Below are 22,607 nucleotides of genomic sequence, written 5' to 3'. Positions count from 1 at the left end.
AAGCGAATGTTTATTGAAGACGGCGTGGCTAGGTTGGTAGGCCGTGGGGTTTATTAAAGATTACGCGGCGAGCGGCTGTCTGTGTTCGTGCCTCGGCCAGGCCAGCAATATAGCTTAGATTAATAAATTATTTTTCGCAGCTCCATCTACCGTGTCGTCGCTTTTCCACAACAAACACACAAACACACAAACAACAACACTTAACGACAATCCGTCCATAGCAATAGTCCCACTTCGATATATATATCTCGATGTGGAACTAAAAAGCATCTTTATTACCAGCTTCCTATTACATAATATGGAATGGAAGTCATTTTAAATTTTCAAACATTTCCTATTTGTATTCCTGTCATTGTTAATGATAGACTTCTTCGGGTACCAATATTTTCAAAGAGGCACCGTGAAGAAGATTGGGGTATCAGTGTTTGTTATTTACCTTTAAAAACAGTTGAAATGGAAATTCTCTTGGACTTATTTTCAGAAAAATGAGCTTTCCCCCGAAGAAGCTTCATTTTTAGAAAGAAAAAAAGTTGCTCAACCGGAGACAGTGGAATGGAAAAATGGCACGAGTTCCTCCAATATTGGTAATGTATGTAAGCGAAGAGCCGAAATATGGACTGAAGCGGGTATTTGCAATGTTGTCGTAAGAAGCGAAAATGGACATTTAAATAGTATAAAATATGGGAAAAGCATGGAGGCTATTGGGAGGAACAAATAAATGAGTGAAATGCGCAGCTTAGACTATAGCTTAATAGTTTTCACATCTGGCTTTGTGGTGAACCCAACTAAATGCTGGCTCGGAATGTCACCAAATGGGTTGCTTTCAGACCCAAGGTAGGATCCCCTTATGGACTCCTCGAACTGAAATGCGCTTACTCATTGTGAGATACATTTTTCAGTGAGTTTATACAAGAGTTGAAAAGCCTGTTTGAAAAAGTAAATGGGCGAGTGAGGTTAAGTATCAACCATTCCCACTTTCAACAGGTAATGGGACCAATAGGAAATACGGGTCTCCTTTGGTGCGACTATGTTATATATTTACCCAAATGCTTCATGATTTGTCAAATTAGGCTATGGTAGAAAAATTAGAAAGATTTTTTTACACATGTTAAAAAAATTGACTGAAGTTCCTCTTTTAGCTTTTGAATGGATTTTAAATTTAACAAGCTGGTAACCTAATACCAGAAAAAGTTGCGAAAATAATTTTACCAAAACCTCAAATTTCAAAAACCACTTATTTTAAATGGTCTAATGGCCAATCAAGCTCATCAAAATCTCAAAAATCCAATTAATCAATTTCAACTGAATGCTAGTTATTTTTCTATTTGATGATTGTTTTCTGGAAATTCGTTAGTATCGCAGTTACAGTCCACAGCTGATTGATTACTGCTTATAAACTAATTGGTATGGGTCTGTCAGAAATATGCCTCTCCTCAACCACGTCTCCTAGTTATTTCCTAATGAAGCACGGACACAAATGTGACAAAACCATTTTGGCCGATTCCAATCAGACCTTTTTAGGTATTTGTTGATTTAAAATTGGAGTACGTTTCTGATCGTAGTACTAAAGAAGTGGTTTCATTCTTAATTTCTGAAGCAATAATTATGACACGGGTAGATGGATAAGTGGTTTTAAATTCTTCTGGCATGGTCTGATCAATTTGTTACAGAGTTGTTCATCCCCGTCACGGATTCCACGGCGCCCGCTTTCGAGAAGGCGCGAATCGTGAATCGCGCCGCGTTGTGTCTTACGTCATTATTCATTATAACTTAATACCACTACTAAAGGCTGCTGGTAACTTCGTAAGCCCTTCATCTTAGTCTAGACTCTCTAGAGTGACGTTTATTGTGTTAGAAAGAAAAAAGTCTGAGTAGAAATTGGAAGAAAGCTTGAATTTTTTAACTGGCATGGTCCCGCCTCAATTCCCATACAAAAAGTGAATTATTAAATTGGTCCTACATTTAATAAACTGGTTTTGGACCAGTGGACGTGCGCTATTTCCAAGACTAGCGAGTCAAATATTCATTAAGTGAAATTGTGACTATGTCGTTTGCCCTTGTAAAGTAAGATTTCCCCGTAAACCATAGTAAATCGACCAAAACTCCGTAAACCATAGTAAATCGACCGAAACTCCGTAAACCATAGTAAATCGACCGAAACTCCGTAAACCATAGTAAATCAACCTAAAGCGAGGGTATCTAAAAAGGGCACAATTAACATGTCAGCTAGACGGCCAGCGTCTAGGATACCCAATGTCTTAAAGTGAAGAGTGTGAGAAAAGTAAATAATGGGAATGTTTAAATTAAATATGAAGACTATTGATTATATGCGTGAAATTTGTTCACGAAATATTTGAACGTTCTACGCCGTGAACAGAACCTGTTCGAGCCTTTTTGCGTTTGTCATAAATTTGCATACGACAAGTTGAACGAATTTGTTTGTCATTCGAAATGAAATTTAGAGATAAGCCACGGAAGGTGAAATGATTTCTGGATATATTGGACGAACTTTATACATTATTCGATACCGATTGCAATCTTTAAATATCACGTTTTGCAAATTGTACGCATTCGTACACGCGATCGTTTAAAACATGCGCTCTGAGTGACCTTGAAAAGTGGTTCTTCGCCCCGAGCCCCGTCGAGGTACGTTATTAAGACCGCTAACTCTTTTCGTTTCTAATTTCCATGATACGTGCTTCTTTCAAAAGGGTCTCGATCACCAGTGCGTGCGGTTATTTACAATCGCGCGGAGAGAGATCTTGACAACAAACTCGTTTATATCATTAACGCGAAGAAATGATCCCAGCCGAAAAGTTCTTTTTAAACTTTCAAGCGCTTTTTCTTAAATTTGTGTCTCAAGTTTTGTCCTGGGCATCATGGTTAATTACGACTCTTGCGAGTTTTATTACGAAAATAACAATTTTTTTTAAATTTTCAACGGGTACTGATAAAATCCCGAAATTCGGCGGTTCAATCTCAACTGCTTACATATTGATGAGACAACTATATTATAAGAGAAATATTAAAACCACAAGCCGTAAGTCGCATTTTTATATATTTCAAATAAAGGTTTCGTTTATTATAAGATTAACCATAACACAGAAAATATTATGTTTTAATTAAGCTTTCGTTTTTACAAATTTGTTCTATAAAATAGAGATATCGAAAAATATGAAGTTACGTTAAATAGAACTTTAAATATACATATACATTGAATAGTATATATTATTTGGATTAAAAATGTTAGATTTTAATAACAAAACTTACAGTTCAGTTATACATTTCCTGTTTATAAGACAATATCAATCGGTGTTTAAAAATGTTTAAATTGTAAAATTGGAAACAAATTTTATCATATTGATAATTATTTTAATTTCAAGATTAATTTTAAATACTTATTAAAGTGAAATGTCATTAAAATGTTTCAAAATTGGAAAAAATTTCCTGTAGGTATGTACACTTTTCAAGTGACTTGTTATAAAATATATATTTTTAAACCTAAATTAATGACACAAATTTACGAAGGAAAATATCAATGTTCTAAAGCAGTATGATATTTTGGTACAATAATATTTCCATAACTTTCCAAATTTATATTTATTTTAATTATTGAAGATTTTTCAGAGAAAATCAAATTAATTACGACTTATTTAAAGACCCGATTGATTTAATCTAGTCTAAGTAATGAAAAGTAACCTAATTTGTCTAGTAATATTTTTTGAAATTATTCATAAAAAACTTTTTCAATCACTTCCAAAACATTTCGTAAAAGTTGGCTAATTTTATCAAATTTTAATAAAATAAGATGGAATATCTAACTTATGCAATGAATGGAATACATTGAAATTTAAGAGTATGTTTGAGGAGGAAACCCAACTATTGTTTAGAGTAAACTAGATATCTTTAGCAAATAAAATTTGCATACGAACGTGTTCGCTTTTCCTTCATTGATGACAGATTTTATTTTAAATAAAGAGATTTGTGCTTATAAAATTTAAATATCGTTTAAATATGAAAATGTATGACAAACCAAAGATTATTATTGAGGTGTTTAAGAATTGAAATCAATTTTCAGCAATTCAGTTTCCATCGACACTAAAGTAAAAATCTTTTCTTAATGGAAAATAAATATCATTAACTGAGGATAAACTTCTGTAGAGAGCTGACCTTTACATTTATAATAAACAGGAAATTTAAAAAAATATTCTAGTTCTTAATTAGTTATTAATATTTCTGAATGTTAAAAGGCATAACCATAAATATATTTAATAATAATGTCAACTTTTTTTATGAAAGGTGTAATGATGGGTAGTACAAGGTAGTAAACAAACAACCGAACCAAAATTAAAATTTGCCCATGGCCAGAAACTTGAAAACAATAATTTTGAAATTATACAACCATTTGAAAATAGAGCTACTTCTTGGAATATATAATCTTTGAAATGTATAGAGATTTAGACATAATCCCCTTTATGCCTATTTTTCTGGCTACCATGTACATGCATTACAGTAATAGAAATTTACTGCAACATATTCAATAAACTTTTGTATATTATAATTATAGCACTTATACAATAATAAAATAATAAAAGTTTAATTTGAGCACAGGATCTCGAACGTTAATTTTAATTGGAAGATATAAGTATTGATCTTTTTATTAATCAATTCAAACTACCAAATGTATGACTCGCAAGACATACTGTTACTCTTACTATGAATTGTTATTTTTTTCCTCATTATTTGTAGTATTTATTGAATATTTTGGCATAACACGTAAAATGGGAAAATTCTTAAAGCAATTTTATTATAAAAACATTTTCCCATAACTTTCATATAAAGGATATTTTAGTACTTCAAACACTTTCGGTTAAACGATATTTTGGTCCCGCTCCCTTCTTTCTTAGAAAAAGTAGTACACCCGACCAATGAAATGATGCAAAAATAGTTTTATATTCAGATACGAAGATTGTAAAATTCCTTTTAATTTCTCAATTACCGTTCTTTTAAATATTTGTATGAATAAACATAATAATCAATAATAATAATCAGCTAGGCTAATGCCAAGTCATCTAGCGACTTATAATGCCACTTAAAAAGGCGGCCGAGTTACAAAGCGTAGGAGGGTAGTAGCAAGCCCTTCAGCTCCCGACACTCACTATTACCGTTAATCTCTTCAAGTTTTTATGAAAAGGGAAACCGAAGAACTCGGGGTAAAACCCCTTTAATCAGTGAGGAGAGAGCTTGCAAAATCTACGCAGAAGGAATAGTTTCGATTTTTCACCCAGTGCCACAACTTGAGATCGAACCAGGCTCCTCTTGCCTCGAGGCTTATTCCAATTTATTTACGAATTTTGTAAGAGATATAATTGATATTTAATCCTCGTCGGTTGGCACCGAGTTGGCACTTTGTCAAAAAGGGCATTTGTAATCTAATGGTGCTTCTCTAGAAAATTGTTACTTCGTTATTTCCGTATGAAACTTCGTACCAATTAAATAAACATTAAATCAGAATATAAATTTCTTTAGGAGATTAACAATTTTATTGCATTTAAAGAAAACAGAAGTAATTTTATCCTTTATTGCTCTTCAGTTATTAAAATTTTTATTTGAAAATACGTTTTTTGGGGCTTTTATTCAGAGACCCATATTTGTATGTAGACCAAACTAGAAAATATATTTTGGGTTACTTTTGGTTAGCTTCTGGATATCACTTTCAAATGATAAAATGTTGAGTGAATTTTGTCTATTCAAGTCAAAAATAAGAATCTTATAATTTTTCTTAAAATAGATGTTTTGTTAAATTAGGATATCGATGTTAAAAATTAAGTAAAAACTTATCCGCTTTGTCACTTCTCAGTAAATTTTTGTTGATTACGATATGGCCGATATGGTACATTGCGAAGTTGTCATAGGAGCGAGACATTTAGGAAAATAACTTCAGGAAAATTAACATTGATATCGTCATGTAATTCTAATCAAGCGACACTAGCATAAAATATATCATGATCTCATAAATAATTTGTTATGTTTTTTTTCAGTTATCTTAGAAATTTTAAACTCTGCTCATTCGCTTTCAAACGGAGTGGGATTGTTAAGGATGACGCCATTAGGAATTCCAATCGTAACCCTTTCCAACGTAGCTTCGGCTAAAGTACGTATTCTCAATTTCTTTTATTTTAAATAATTCATTTAAATATAGTAAGTTTAGCTTAAGGACTCCAATGCTTATGCTTATTTAAAACAAAATACTATCAACCAGGGTTGATGACTATTAAAATCAATCGAAATCTGGGGGCTCACTAGTCAATTTGACTAGTGAGAAATTTACCTAAATATACATAAATAATGGCGAATATGGCGTATCATAAATTCATCATTCATCAATCCCATTATATTTAAAAAAATCGTGATCGGCATATTACTCAAGTGATAATTAATTCCTATTTTATTTCCGACGGGTAAAGCAAAATATTGGCTGTCTTTCTTGTTTTTATAACCTCATTTTTACCCGCACTAGTCAGTGACTACTTAAATAAAATAAGATAGGAGGATCACTTGTCAGGCTGACTATTAACAAAAATATCCTGATGTCCAACCCTGCTATCAACATCATTTCCAGTGCATAATACTAAGTTTCAATAAAATAAATCACAATTTGTTCCCTCGCGATGTAAATCCCCCATTAGCTTTCACAACATTGATAAATGCGTTGTGCAGCCTGCTTTAATTACGTTTTTAAAGTGTGCATTTAATGAATTGTTACATGTACTCAAAAACTTGTAATTTATTTCATTGACAGTTAAAAGGCTTAAGTTAGGACTATTAATATTATTTTAAGAGCAATATTTCTTTTGAGGCTTAGGGCCAGACAGCAAAAAATTCGCCTCTTTGACAAAAATTTCGACATAACATCGGGATTGATTTACAATTTGTATGCAAATCTGTACATTGTGCTGGTTTTACTCCTACCGTTTTTCCGCTCTGCACATCACAATCGTCAATTTAGATAAATATCATGTGAAAAATGTTCGTTTACCACCATTGTAAGTGTCCATGATTATGCCTATTAAATTCCACTTTTTATTTAACAATACGAGATTTAAAATATTTAATATCTGAGTGCAGTTAAATGGAATATTATATTTTTCACAATAAAATATCCTAGAGCATTTCCTTTGATACCTGAATAATGATATCATTTCATCGGTTGGTTTGACCAATGACATTCAAATATAAACAGTGGTTTTAAAATGTGCTTCTTCAAAGTTTTTTTTGCGGGGTCAATTTGCGCTGTTCTCATTGTAAATAAAATAATTTTTCTAGTGAAGTATACCACAGCAACAATTAGAAACATTAAGTATACCCTAGGTATAGGAAGTACGAAAAAGAAGGTTCATTATTTTCGTATATAACGGGTAATACGTTGGCCTTTGGGCTCGCCTGTGCTTTCCCGCAACACTCTTTTGCGTTGTAAGCTAATTTCTTATTGGCCCCCTCATTCATATGAGAAAACTGTATTTCTTCAAACCACCAACATAGCCGCGTGTTGCGTGAAAGAATGGACTAGTCCAAGGAGCGCGGAATGCCGTACATGTGTTGGTATGAACGCTCAATTGTAATTACGCCCAATTAATTATAGTCGGTCCGAAGGCTAGCTGGTAGTTCCGCCCGAATATTGAAGAAGTACCTTTATAATGAATTTAATTTGAGAAAGTTTATTAATGACATTAATTCAGGTGGAAGGGCGATACTGCGTAGGAGAGTGGAAGCGCAAGAGTTTGTATACGCACTATACAGTTAAAGATCCTAACGAAATACTGGTTTCTCTAAAACATTATCCTTGACAGAGAGAGGCCTGACAACGAGCATGGTTGTATGTCTAGCCGCTCGATGTTTTTGCTTTCAATCGTTATATCTGATTTCTGAATTAAACTGGCAGGTATCCGATATCTAAGGATATCAGCTTTTCAAAAATCAGAAATCTTAGTATTGTACGGCTAAAATACACGGGTTACTGAATTTCTGGTAAGGTTAGCCAATTTAGTGCAGCCTCCTATTTTTAAATAGGATTGGATTCCTTTTATTATTCCCTAAGGCAAGCAAAATATAGTATTTCATTTCTGCAATTTCTACGCTCTCTGTAACAAATAACAGTATAATTTTAAGGAAACTAAAAAAATTATTTAATCCTTTTAATTTCATTTAAATATGTTTTTCATAAAAGGTTTTCAAAAACTTAATTTTGCAAACGGGACCTCATTTTCCAAATGATCAAAATTATTTGGGGTACAGACTTCTCTGTCTAGATCCATCCGGGGCTCTAATGTGGGGACCCTTTCTTTCTTTGAAAATAACGAGTTTAGTAGCCCTTCACATCTAATGTCTTTAAAGCCAGATTTTAGATTTCTTTTGTTAATAATAATATAGTATTATCCAAATGGGAAACGTCGTTTTATTCTTGTCTGAAAACTAATGTCTACCATGGAATTAGCCTAGCCTTATATTTGGTTGTAATACCCTGAAGCCTTTATACGCTTCTGATTACCATCGAGATAATTTTGAAAAAATCTATAAAAAGCACGATACATGATATCATAAAAATAATTTTATAGGAGTGTTTGAGACCTTGGTTTTGAATTAAAATTGAATTATCACTTTGATTTTCGGTATTTTTTACTTAATGTAAATGAATCACGTTCAACAAACATGTTCCGATAATCATTTATTTAGAGAAGGTGCTACGCAGTATTACAACTACAAACACATCCATAATCCGTAGTAATATGTAACGGCGATTGTCAGATTAGACAGAAAGTAATTTTTTTTCTTTGATAATGAGCATACATGTATATCATAATACATACGAGTTTTCAGTAAGCGGTTCACGTAGCTAAATTGTTGGATTGTTCTTAAATTGAAAGAATTATAATAATAATAATTAATGATCAGCTAGGCTAATACCTAAGAACCCACCCTAGGCCCAAGTAAATTTCAAACAATTAAAAAAAAATGGTTTGACGTGTCAGCCTTTAAAATTATGTCTATTTCTTTATTCTTGGAAATGATCTAGTTCATGATATTCTTTATCGCAATAATAAAAAAGTACTATTTCAATCACTTTTTATTATTAACTCCTTTTACGAATGATTATATCACGAATCATATTTTATCAAATTTATATACAGGGTGTTAACTAAAAAACGATACAGAGCTAATTACTCAAAATGTGTTTTATGTAATAATTTTAAATTTGCAGGTTACATAGAGCGTGCAGGGGGACAAATGACAATGGAAATTTCAATGACCTTGAACCAGGTCTTCAAGGTCATTCAAATTTTACCTCGAGAACCGTTAGGATTAGAAGTATGGTTCCAATTAGAAATGTGTTCTACGTTTAATGATAAGTCTAACCAGCTTTGACCAGATCTAATTTGGCCAATGGGAAGCCGAGCAATGTAAGACCTAAAACCATAAGGTCGTGTGTGATATTCTAATCATGACACGACATTTAAGGGCTTATAAATTCAAAACTACCAGATCTAACGGATCAAAATAGTCGTGACACTCTAAACTGAGTGGGGGAGTTAGATATTTGTAGCTTATGATGACCTTGAAACATTAGTTCAAGGTCATAAAAAATTTATCTCGAGAACCATTAGGATTAGGAGAATGGTTCCAATTAGAAAAATGCCCGCCAAGGTTTTTAAGTCAAATTACCTTTTACCCGAGGTAAATAAACCAATAAGACTCCAAAATAAACGTTAAATAATTGATTTAAGACGTACCAAGTATTTTTATTAACTTTTTTGAGTTTAAATGTTTTAAACACAAAATAATCTAACTAGGAATTGAAAAAAAAATGGAATGACCTTGAACTAATTAAGGTCAATACGAACTCTCCCCCTCAGTTTAGAGTGTCACGACTATTTTCATCCGTTAAATCTGGTAGTTTTCGATTTATAAGCCCTTAAATGTCGTGTCATGATTAGAATATCACACAGGACCTTATGGTTTTTGGTCTAACATTTCTCGGCTTCCCATTGGTCAAATTAGATCGGGTCAAAGCTGGTTAGACTTAAAATTAAACGTAGAACACATTTCTAATTTGAACCATTTTTCTAATCCTAACGGTTCTCGAGGTAAAATTTTAATGACCTAGAAGACCTGGTTCAAGGTCATTGAAATTTCCATTGTCATTTGTCCCCCTGCACCCTCTATATAACCTGCAAATTTCAAATTCTTACATAAAACACATTTTGAGTAATTAGCTATGTATCGTTTTTTAGTTAACACCCTGTATAATTAGGATAATTATGTCGGTACACTACGGGTCCTTGGCGAAATTCCTATTTTATGGTATTCGAAATAACCAAAATGTCATTCATGGCATATAGTTGGAAAAAAGATATTCAATACGTCATCCAACACAAAGGAATATTTAGTATCAGATGTCCATTAAAGGTAATTTTTCAAATGGTTGTTAAAGTAGAGTCCCGTTTAAAGGTTAAATGTTTGAAGAGTAAATTACACATTTTGCTTTCGTATCACGTATGAAATGTTATGTGGTAATTGTTCGCGAAATCTTATCTCAAAGATGAACATTCCAAAACGTGCAAATTGTTTTTATTTCTGTCGTTGCAAAATATAATGGTTGGACTCAATAACCTTGAAAAGACGAGATAAAAGAAAATTAAAATTCTTTAAATTATCACTTATCATTTTCTTTCTTTTTCACTTAATTTATTGACCTTAGGGTTATTTTTTATTATAGTGTATAAATCGTAAGTCAACTTTAATTTTCCAAAAGAAATGACCCTGACGCGGCGATTTTAAAAAGCTTTAAACGTCCAGTATACTGAAAGCCGAAATTTCACTTCTGTGAGATGGAAACAGGTTATGGACGCATATACTACAGCAATTTTCGATAATTTTATGGTGGTGGCACTTAGAAGATTGCACAATATAACCTTAACCTTAAAAATGAGTACCTTGATCTTGGTAACCAAAGAATTCGCTTCAATACGGTACAGTCACCGATTATGATTCAATTCAATGGTGTACAGTCTCCAATTGAGATTCAGTTCAATGGGGAACTTTCACCGATTGGGAATCGTCTCAAAGGGGTACTTTCACAGATTGAGATTCGGCTCCCAGTTGTACTTTCAAGGAATAAAATTTGACTCAATGGGGTACAATCACCGATGTAGATTCTGTTAAATGCAATTAGAGTTATTTCGTTTTTCTAGAAATTTTATAAAATTGCCTTCTTGGTAATATACCAAAAAATGTTCAGTTCGAGAAATTAAGTTATTAAACCTTTCTTTTTTCACTCGATCTAATGAAACATTAGCTTTTTCATAAAAAATATATAAATGTTAGGCTGACTAAAGTATTTTGCAACATTTTGATTTCAGATTTTATTACGCTGTACTGAGAATGTGACCAAATCCGTAATATACAAGTTCCTAAAACCTTGGCTAAGAAATAGTTTGATTATCAGGTAAGAAAAGAGTTTCGTATACAAGTACACGCGATAAATTTGGAGAAGATGACAGCCATAGCTCTAAGACACGGTCTGATGGGGAAATGAGATGACACTATAGAGATTATGACCACACCATGATTCACCCACTAAATTGTAGATTGTACCTATAAATGTACATAGAATCAATGCCGGATTCTCCATGCGCAAACTGTGCTGCAGCACTGTACCCGAGATGTCTTTTAACATAGAGTCTCGCCCTCCAACATTCTGCCTCATAATTTGACGTCTCCTACGGACTCCTAGCACAGGGCTTCCACTTGCTTAAACTCTGACATGCATAGGATATGGAATCCTGTCTTTAGCCCGTCTTTCAAACTTCTTATCGAATATTTATATATCTTTCCCGCTTTCACCAAAAGACGTAAAAATGGACAGAAATAAAGCGCCAGTATTCCAATGGAATTAAATCTCATTTTCGGTCTCGCAAAATTAATACAAATTATAGTATCCAGTTTCTATTTACGAATTAAAATATTGCACACCTGTTCCTTTTACGTTATTTGTTAATTATTTTTCTAGATCAGTTCCACTGTTTACCATTGGTTCCTTGGCCATGGCGGTCCAACCTGCGTACCTCCGCTCCAAAAAAACCTTAAATTAGTAGTCAATCCATCCAAATTGATTTATTCCCAAGTTCTTTGTACATTTATTCCAATACGCATCACGTGAGATGTTCATCGTATTTCCGATAACATTTCTACGGATATTCTGTTAAATAAAGAAGTTAGTTTAACCGGTCCAGACAGTTTAACCCTTAGTAAGAACATTAATTTTCGTGTCTAGATACGAACAGGTCTACGTGTAAATATTTGGGCAGCTATAACCAGAATTATTCATGAAATATTTGGCAGGCTCTCTTTCTCATATTGTTTCACGTTGTACGCTGTAATTACGCTCGGAATTAAGTTAAAAAAATAAACTTTTTTATGAAGGGACACTCCTTCTTGGAAGGTATACCGAAGATTACTCGCTCCTACACTCTACCGAAAAGTCGTGGAGTCTTACCTTCCAATATTTGAAGAGCAGAGTTCCATTTTAATCAAGAAATTGGAGGATCGGGAAGGCGAATTTATTAACGCTACTTCACTTTTCAGTTACCTTTCGTTGGCAATTGTCACAGGTCAGCTCGATGAAAATCTTTTTCTTTAAATAGAGCATCTCTTGAACATTTTAAAATCCGCGTTTGCTTTTAGCTTTCCAAATGTGTTGATAATTACTGACGATTTTATTGAGGCGAAGCGTTTTACTTACGTCGTCGTAGGCGCAATAAAGTTAACTGATTTAAATAAAAGGAACGTAACTAGATTTACCTAGGAACTGCGTTTAACACTTTTAATCTGAAACAAACGAGATTTAAGTTTATGACACTTGAGTCGTTCACTTCAATGTTTGGTTGCTATTTAAAATAGTTAATTTAATTAAATTGAATTTAGAAACTACGATGGGAGTGCATTTGGATATTCAGAACGTGGAGGATTCAACCTACTTGAAGAGCTTACAAATGTAAGTTTATCTATGTATTGAGACAAAAATTGTTCTTTGAATTTAATCTACTTCACCAGTGAATATAGAATGAACAAAGCCCTACTTAAGTTTATCGATTATTATGACTCTCTAAATGCCGCCCTTAATGGAGGGTATATGTAAAGGTTCATGATAACATAGATGGCTAACCATTGCAATATAGTTTTCCATGTGGTTTATAGATATTTTCCCAGTCGACTTTAAATATTAATAATAATAATATATTTTATCAGGGTGAATTTTTGCTGTATTGATCGGATGTTCCAACCTTGGCATTGGCTGGACTTTGCTTACAAAAAAATGCCACAAGGGCGAAAGTGGTCCAAAGCTCTGAATTACACCCGAACGTTTACAATGAAAGTAAACTTTAATATCTTTAACCTCTAAGTAATATGTTTTATTAAAGACACACTTCCGTTAAGATTATCGAAGAGCGCCTTAAAAAAATGGACGTGGATCATCCAAACGAAATGACCTCTGTTGAAGAAATCGATGTTTTAAACAGACGTAGAATTTCGTTCCTGGACAAAGCGTTGGAACTTCATTTAGTTGATAAAAACTTCCGGCTTTATGATGTCCAAAATGAGGTTGAAGGCCTACTTTTTGGGGTAAGTTTTATTTTATTAAAGATAAAAGGGTATCCTCGCATCAGCGTCACAAACGGTGAAATATTGGTTACACTCGAAGCTGTAGTAATCGTTAACCGATTTTGAATGTAAAATTATCTACATGTTAGCTGAACAGTTATTTGACGTTTAGTAAATTTAATCTAGTGGAAAGCAAATTAAAATAAAAAGTAATAATAAAGAATTTACTCGAAGGATATGTAAAATAGATAACAATGAGCCATCTGAAATCTGCTTATATTCTATCTGTTACTAAACAATTAATTCAGATTTGGGCTGGAAATATCTGGTTCGCGTTTTGATAAATATCAACAGATCTAATAATATCTGAGAGTTAATGCAGAAAAATCATAATTGTTTTATCAGCTCACATTAAGAAACTGTTATCTGAGAATAGATTGGAAGAATTAGTTACTGAGAAACAAACTAGTAATTAGTGATTGTAAGCGTTTAAATAATTCCATTTTAGGATATTTAAGATATTTATTTTCTTATTGTAGGCGCACGAAACCATCGCCCTGAATCTGACATGGACGTTGTATTTGCTGAGCCAAAACAGAGATGCACTGCGAAAGGTTCACGAAGAAATTGATGAAGTTCTTCCTAGAACACAAATAGAGCCAGTAATCTATGATCAGCTAAGAAACCTTAGATATCTGGAATGCGCAATTAAAGTAAAAATTAAAGTTTTATATGAACGAAACACTTTGATAAACAAGTATGATAAAACTAAAATGTCTCATAAGACTGTTTACCTAATATATAGTTAATACCAGGAGACATGACTAGGAGTTCACAGCCGGGCGCTTTTCCCAACGCGCACTGTGAACGAAAAACGTGTCTTTCCCATTCTCTAACTTTTACCCCCCCCCCCCAAACCGTGGTATCTCCAGTCTCGGAGACGGACCCGAGATGACATATTTTAGTGACGCTCTCTAGCGAGGATTGTGGGAACTACCGCTGAAGAAAAAAACCGTTCTGACTGGATTGTAGAGCCGCGAGAATGTTTTTATGAATCGTGTACTATTTATAGTAAACGAGTCATTATAGGCTGGTGTCGTCCATGTGTGTGTGTGTGTGTGTGATCGGGTATGATTGGGAACGCGAAAAAACTTAGTCAAGCGGGGGAAATTCCTCTTAGTTTGCGTTGTGTAGATCATCAAGAGCCCTATACAACGGCGAATTGACGTGGCAACACAGGTTGAAGTTTATTCGTTTCACGACTGCGCGCATGCACTTTTCGGCTTCCCGGCTAGAAATGAAATATAAAAAGATGGCCGAACGTCGTTGAGAAAATACGAGCATTCAGGCAAAACGGGTTTAGTTTCTAGTCAAAATTAAAGATAATTCATAAATAATACAAAATCTAGTTGCAAATTGAGTTTGTGCAATAAAATAATTAGCGATTTGACCTGTATGTAATTTTAATTCGGTTATTTCTGGCTATTTCGTTGTCAATTTATCGCTAAGACTTGGATGCTTTTACATTTATTCATATTTTTCTTTTTGGCTGTTGTACTCAGCGAAGAGGTCGGTATAATGATTAAAGACGCGCTCTGTCAATCTAGCTGGCGTGAGTTCAAATCTCGCTTCCTCGTATATTTTATTTTCAGTTTGAACATTTTATCTGCTTTTTATATCAAATAATTTATATTACTGAAATTCCTCGAATTAATTATCTTGTCATTTTAATTCATTTTGGGCTCCCAACGTCATCTCGTTACAAAAAAAAATAACTAAGAATTTTGGAATTGCTGTATTTTTCAATTATAATTATTTATAATAGTATTTAATTTCAGTAGTATTTCCAAAAATATTAAAAATATTAAATTACACTCTTTAAACTAAAATAACTACTAACAATAAACAATCTGAGAAAACACACGGGTACACGATTCATATTACAAGAATATATTTTTGTTTCCTTGTTTTTTCTACCAGAGGGCGCAATGTTGAGAGTAAAGTATCTCACGCGACGGCCGAGAAAAAATAGGAACGGCTGAGAGAAAATTCGAGGGGTGGATAGAAAGCGGGGGTTATTTGGAAAAACGGGTTTTTGTGTTCACGACGCCGTGGTCCATTCACCGCGGCAACCGCTGTCAACTCCTAGTCATGTCTCCTGTTAATACCATATATTAACGTGAACTTAAATCATCAATTATTTTTTTCAATTATAGAGCTAAAACGTATAATTAGTTAGGCTAATCTTATTCTACCAACAATAACTTTTCTACTGATAGTCTGTTCGAATGACTATTTACATTTTAAAGAGTCTAGGAACTAATAACGCTTGCTTTGGAAAAATAATAAAAATTTTGGAATTCGACCATAAAATGAATTTTTATGCTTCCTTTCTGGAGGCAATTTTTTTCCAGTTTGGCATGAAACTAACCTTGTAGAAAGCTGGGCCGGACTTAGAGATCCTTGGCCCATAGGCTGCATTTACTCTTATCCCTGGAACTAGGCTGTGCCTGAATTTCCCTGATTCAGCGTAGAAGTCTGAGCTCTACGGTTATATTAGTTAATAAAAGCTCTTAACAATCGTCGAATAAATACGCGATAATTATGCAACATTGCGATTTGAGGCTGCGTCCGTAAACTGACTGGCAGAAATTTTGGGAATTTTAAAACAAAATCTTCTACCTAGGACTTTCTCCAATATAAATTACGATTGTTATTATAGATTTATGCCTTCGAATACAGTAATATTGGTCACTGGAGGGCCCCTTGCAAGGATGGGCCCCTAGGCCACGGCCTAGGTTGGCCTAGGTGGAAATACGGCACTGGTAGAAAGTCTGCCAACCAATTCAGAGATTCAAAATTATCGCTACAGGATGTTACGTGTCTCCTGGGAAAAGATAAACTGCCAATTAAGGTGGTTGTTATGGTTTTGATTATGATACTAACGGTTATCGGTAAAAATATTTTCTCAAATTCACAATAGTGACAGCGTATGATAAAAGAATTTCAGTAATCGTTAGATAGTTTTTAAAATTTATAAACTTGTTCATTAAAGGAATGGAGGTATAACTATAAAACAATAACTTTATAATTTTTTCCACACAAGTTACAACCTCTTCTGCATATTTTAAATCCGAGAGACGAAACCCAGTGCTCTTTCTAATTCTAGTTTAAAATCCCAAATGATTAATGTACTTCAAAATGGGTTTAAATGATTACCAAAATAATGCCACGCGGATTTTTAGGGTACCAATTTTATCTAGCTGCTTCAATATATTTAGGTGTTTTAATAACGACCCGCTTCCACTTCAAGGCTTTTCCTTTTTCTAGAAAAACGTGCAAATTCCTTTTTTCAGGACTCTGAGATATGGCCACGGTCAGTGTGAGAAATAAGGCACTATCACAGGCCAATCGCCAGTTTAAAAATTAGCTGGGCCAGTTTAAAAAATAAATGCTTGGGGTGTTAGTGGCCCTGGTGACCACTTAATTAATTCAAAGTTTTTTCCCTTCAAGATTTTAGTTCAATAAAAAAATACTATATTAATCCCTGAAATGAAAGCCTGATTTTGAAGGTTAAAAATGGTAAGCGGCCAGTGGCCAGTTTTTTAATTAAACTACCTAGGCTCTACTGGCCAGAGGTCCAGTTTAAAAAAATTCCTTATTTCTCAGCCTGGCCACGGTCAAAGTTGATATGTAAAACCATTGAGTTGGGAATATTAATCTAGAGGTCCAATCTAAACGTCGGATTTCAGTAATTTGCGAAACAAGTTTTAAAAAAATAAGAATACTGCCGTCTGCTCCCACGGGTCATATGATAACGTTTTCTCGTCATTTTAGAGGAGACGGCATATTCGTAATTTTCAAAAACTTGTTTCGCGGGGAGCAGATTTGATTGGATCTCTAGATTAATATTCCCAACTCAATGTGTAAAACTAACATAACGACCTTGAACTCAAATATAAATTGACTTTAGGCAATGACCTGTGTTTCTGAAATGACTCAACCAAAAGATTCTGATCAAATAGCTAACCATATAGATTTATTAAATAAGTATTTTTATCAATAATTATCTATTTTTTTTAAGGAGGCAGCCAGAATATATACTCCAGCTCCTATAGTTAGTAGAATACTGGACACAGATCTCACTATAGGTATGTTGAAAAATTATATATACAAATTGTTGATACACTTATTTATGGACCCTACTTTTTAAAATTAATTTTGAACACTTTTAGTATGTTGAGGGTCACGTTTAAAATGAAAATAGACCACCTTTTGAAACAGGGTATAAAGGTAACTTTTATATAAAAACCAACTATTATATTTAATTTTTTTGTCTTCACCGGGGCATCGACCTTCTTATTCTCAAATTTTTCTGCGATTTTAAATTAAATGATCACCAGGATTTTAAATATCTTTTGACTGAGAATCTAATTCTTAGTAACAATCCCAATTACAAAACAATATCTTTCAATTAAATACAAGGTTTTCATCTATTATTGATACAATCATTTATTTATGAAGAGGTAAAAAAGACAAACAACGTTTGGGGAAACTAAAATATATTTATTTAATAAGTTAAACCGATACGCGGTACTTCGGCGGATAGGCTTTCAGGGCGAAGGCACAAGTTAAGAATAACTAACGGAATGTTTTAAAAAAAAAAGCGACGCGAGAAAATTTATTTAATTTATGCTTAATTTTGATTCATTTATACGTGATTATTATTATTATTATCTTAGTCAACAGTTCCGTTAGATAGTTTTTTAATTTGACATCAATTTCATTTAGTATGATTACCAAATTAAGTTAGACAAAAAAAATGAATAACAAGTGTTTATTTTTAACAATATTGTTTTTAATTTATGACCAAGTTTTTAATTATTTATAAAAATTATGTAGCAGTAATTTTAATTTAAGCATTTATTTTTATTAATATTTATCTCAAAGTTTTAAATTATTTATAAATTCAGTTGTATTTGAAGTAATTTTCAAACCACGTTAAATTGTTTCGACATTATTTCTTTTCTGAAATGGTTAAAAAAATCCAAATGCACTCGACATTGAATTTAATTTAAATTGTCCACTTTAATCGAAGTCATTTAAAAATTTATTCGAGGATAAAACTAACTAAGCCTCTGACTTTATATGTATATATGAGACCTTAAAACTTTGGACACTCTAATTTCTTAAATGGATTAAATAGTTTAATAAAAATTTTAGTTAAACTATTTTATCCACGAAATTTCTTTTTACAATGGAAATAATTTTAATATTTACGAAAACATTTGACATTCTGAATTTAAAGAGGCCTATAATATTTTTTTGCCTGCTTTTATTCGATAATCCTGAAAATGTAGGTTTAAGTAACGTCTGTTAAATATTTCAAATTAACCAATTAATTTATAGATTAAGTAAATTATCAATTGTTATTATGATATAGTAAAGTTTCTCAAAAAGAACCGTTACAAGATCGCGATTCTCTTATAAACGATTTAAAAATACGGCACGCATGAACAGATTTAAAGAGCTCTTGATGAGACCGACCTTCGTAATTACGGGTTTGAAGATTTTCTATTATAAATCCATTTGGAATAATAATATTCCTGGCCAGGTCTCCAATCCGGTTTTCCGCATTAATAAAGAGCAATTACCCCACGGCTGCCCAATTCCCAATCATTAATTGTCCAAATTCTCGCAATTTCGATATTTCTTTATACTGTATATAGACGTTATATACTGTCTTAGAAAAAGACGCGAATATGAAAACTTACAAATAGCTCGTACCAATAGGTCTTCGAGCCAAAAAAGACGTGAATCGGGGACCAAATAGATCTTCGAGTAAAAATCTAAATTATATATTTGAATTTAGTTTTTCACTCGAAGATCTATTTGTTAACCTATTCACGTCTGTTTTATTGCTCGAAGACCTATTGGTACGAGTTATTTGTTCCCCGATTCACGTCTCTTTTTTGCTCGAAGATCTATTGGTACAAGCTATTTGTTTAGGGTTTAGTTTTTTCTAAAGTCTAGAACACACATACGTAAAAATCGAACGGAAAACCAAACTGAAACGAAAACGCAAAATTTAATTATGTTGCTGTAACGAATATTTTTCGATACGTTACCCCTCTTTTAGATTTTGTTAAGGAAACAATTATTTTACGTCCCTCGGCATCCCCATATGGTCGCGTTGGATAGTTTGTAGGAATGGGAAGTAGTTAGCGAAAGGCCAAAAGAGGGATCCAACTTGTTTCCATTGTTACTACTCTGCTAAAAGGAATCTCTATAGATGCCCGAAATTGCCCTCCTGTCAACCCAGCCACTGATTTATAGTTTTACGATCGTCTTTAGAATCGACGGTGAATAGCGTATAGTGTGCGTGCCACGTGTATTTATTATTGAACTCGAACCTTTGCCAGATTTTCTCGACCAATGCTTACAATTATAGTAGTGCGCCTCGATATTATTGTTTGGTGTAATTGTCACCGAATGTGTGCGCGTCTTCTGATCTCAAGAAATTGAAACACACCTGAAATACATAGGCGCTTGAAAAAAAGGATTACGTTGAAATTTGGTGATTGGTCAAATCATAGTGTCCCTCCACGTGACAGCCCGTCATAGTAATTCGATTGGGTAACGAAAAAACCAGGATGGACCCAAAAAGTCATGTGGCTTATACAACAAAACTGGGAGACAAGAAGAAAAGGAGAGGAGAGGAACCGTATCCCCGGACCGAAAGTAAAGGATGATCTTAAACACACCGCTCCGGATGACCTTAATAAAAGGAACATAGTTTTCGCGCCGGTCGCAATCTATGAATGTCTCCAGCCAATTGAGCAGTTATCACTGGACCATGGTTTTCCTCTGCCCATCACCACCACGACACCTCGTAGACGATAGTAGTAGCCTCATCGTATCTCCAACGTATTTATGCGAGGAGAGAGTTCGTAGAGTTGAAGGCCTTCAACTCGTCTCTTCAACTCTACGAACTCTCTCCTCGCATCTTCATTATTCATTTATTTTCAAGTCTCGAGACCAGTGGTAATCAAGAATAGTGATGAGTACTTTTTATGTGGTGCAATTAGCGTATATAGTAGACCGCGTATTTTTAGTAGTCTGGCATTGGTCGAGTGCATGCTGCATGTAGTTCTTTTGGGGGTCATGTAAATTAATCTAGTAGTATTTTATTTGTTAGCGGAATTGTTTGGTTTTTATTTTGTAGGTCGATTCGATTTGTTTGTCTAGTAGTAAATTTAGTAGTTGATCATTAAATCAGAATCTGGGTATGGCAAAAACTTGTCCTTACTTAATAAATCATTAGCGTCCTTACGAACCATTTTAATCTAGTAGCATAGTAGTAGTATATGTCAACGCTAGGCACCTATAGGCCTACATTAGTAGTAGAAAAGCGTTACATTGCGTTTCGGTTTACGTTTCCAGTTTTGACACACACTTGAAAACGTATTTTGTTTTTTTTTCGGCCACCACGGCGCCATCTCAAATGCTAAATTTCAAACCAGAATATATTATGATAGATAATGGCGTCCAAAAAACATTTAGCAGTCTTTAAGCCAAGGCTTAAATTCTAAGTGTCGAAAGGTGCTTACCTCCTATGATAAAAGTTGATCCAATCGCTTGCCTTTTTTTTTTTAATATTGTATCCTTATAATTAGGATTTTTTTGTCAAAAAGGGAAGGGTAGTTCCTTACTTTTTCTATAAAGTGTTTTCGTATTTTTTTCTATTCAGAGCTTTCTTTGATTCGGCCATATTTTATCACGGAGAGCGAGGGTGTATGACACCGACTGCCTATTGGCTGGCTGATAACGTACAATATTTTGCGGCGCAAAAATTGAACATCGTTCAACTCTCTTTTCCGTCGTGATTCCGTCCCAATTTTGGGTATTTTTTGCGTTTACGTTTCAGTTTGGTTTTCCGTTCGATTTTTACGTATGTGTGTTCTAGGCTTTAGGGTCTTTCCAAATGGTCCGTTACAATATCATCATTGACGTTTCTAACCAATCATGAAATCTATTTTGAAAACCAGCGTGACCTTTAAACGATTGCATGGTGCTTCTAGCAAATACCATTAGCAGTATATGTCGTGAATATTTATATATTAAGTGAATTACAATATACTTCTGGCCATACATATTTAATTAATTTGATTTTGAGCGTTTTTTGACAAGGAAATCCGTACTTAAATATTTAAAAAAATGTACACAGGCGAATACACTATTCCAAAGGGCACGACATGCCTGGTCAATAGCAACAGCGTTCACCGTGATCCAGCCTATTACCCTGATCCCGAAATATATCGTCCAGAAAGGTTTATGCTGACCTCAAACGACCCTCCGTTGGACCCTTTCGCTTTACTGCTCTTCTCGGCTGGACCGAGGGGGTGCATAGGTATTAATTTCCAGTGTTTGTATAACCGTTTTTTTTTCTACAAAAACTTCTTTGATTTGCATAGCCTCCCAGTTTGCATTAATGGAAATTAAACTGGTGCTCAGTAAAATTCTAAGCAAGTTCACTGTGTTTTCGGAACTTCCGAGGGATCGTATTATTATGTCCATTGATTTGGTTCAACATCCGGAGAAAGAAGTTCCACTTAAGTTTGAGCTGAGATAAAAAAATTATACCTCAATATAAATAAATACTTCACACGTCTGACTTCATTACATAATTAAAATCTTTGTAGAAACACATTTCACGTCACTGTTCCCTTAATAATTTCCATCACATTTTGTTTTCTCGTTTCCTTATATCATAGCTCAGTAACAATGTACCCAAAAGTCTCAAATAAAAATATCGTTCAATTTTATTGATTTTTTCTTCAATACTGAATATAATATGTTATATCCTCCAAGAAACCAATAGTACTAATTTCAAATGTAACAAACCACAAAATTATAACTTTCTTGTTCTACGCCATGGAAACTAATTA

General features: G+C 33.6%; 1 protein-coding gene across 1 annotated transcript; it reads left to right on the top strand.

Annotated features, from left to right (window-relative positions):
• The first annotated feature begins 2,721 nt into the window (after positions 1–2,721).
• On the top strand, positions 2,722–22,446 carry LOC149951613 (cytochrome P450 4V2-like). Its single transcript, XM_090170085.1, has 11 exons — positions 2,722–3,040; positions 6,042–6,154; positions 11,418–11,503; positions 12,481–12,668; positions 12,982–13,051; positions 13,306–13,432; positions 13,495–13,680; positions 14,199–14,372; positions 17,744–17,810; positions 21,887–22,069; positions 22,134–22,446. The coding sequence occupies exons 1-11, from the start codon at positions 2,800–2,802 to the stop codon at positions 22,289–22,291; spliced, it is 1,593 nt and encodes a 530-aa protein (XP_090026211.1). The 5' UTR covers positions 2,722–2,799; the 3' UTR covers positions 22,292–22,446.
• Positions 22,447–22,607: the final 161 nt, after the last annotated feature.

The sequence above is a fragment of the Leiobunum rupestre genome, chromosome 3 (assembly GCF_980474605.1).
Source record: "Leiobunum rupestre chromosome 3, qqLeiRupe1.1.hap1, whole genome shotgun sequence".
NCBI classification, from domain to species: Eukaryota; Metazoa; Arthropoda; class Arachnida; order Opiliones; family Sclerosomatidae; genus Leiobunum; species Leiobunum rupestre.
The sequence above is the reverse complement of the archived record's forward strand: the minus strand, read 5'-3'. Positions and strand labels throughout refer to the sequence as shown.

Bases quoted from the DNA above. Each gene is read 5' to 3' on its own strand.
- LOC149951613 (XM_090170085.1), top strand. From the start codon at position 2,800: ATGATCCCAGCCGAAAAGTTCTTTTTAAACTTTCAAGCGCTTTTTCTT. The intron at 3,041-6,041 runs GTAAGTCGCATT...GTTTTTTTTCAG, and splicing joins AAATATTAAAACCACAAGCC to TTATCTTAGAAATTTTAAAC. The intron at 11,504-12,480 runs GTAAGAAAAGAG...TTTTTTATGAAG, and splicing joins AGAAATAGTTTGATTATCAG to GGACACTCCTTCTTGGAAGG.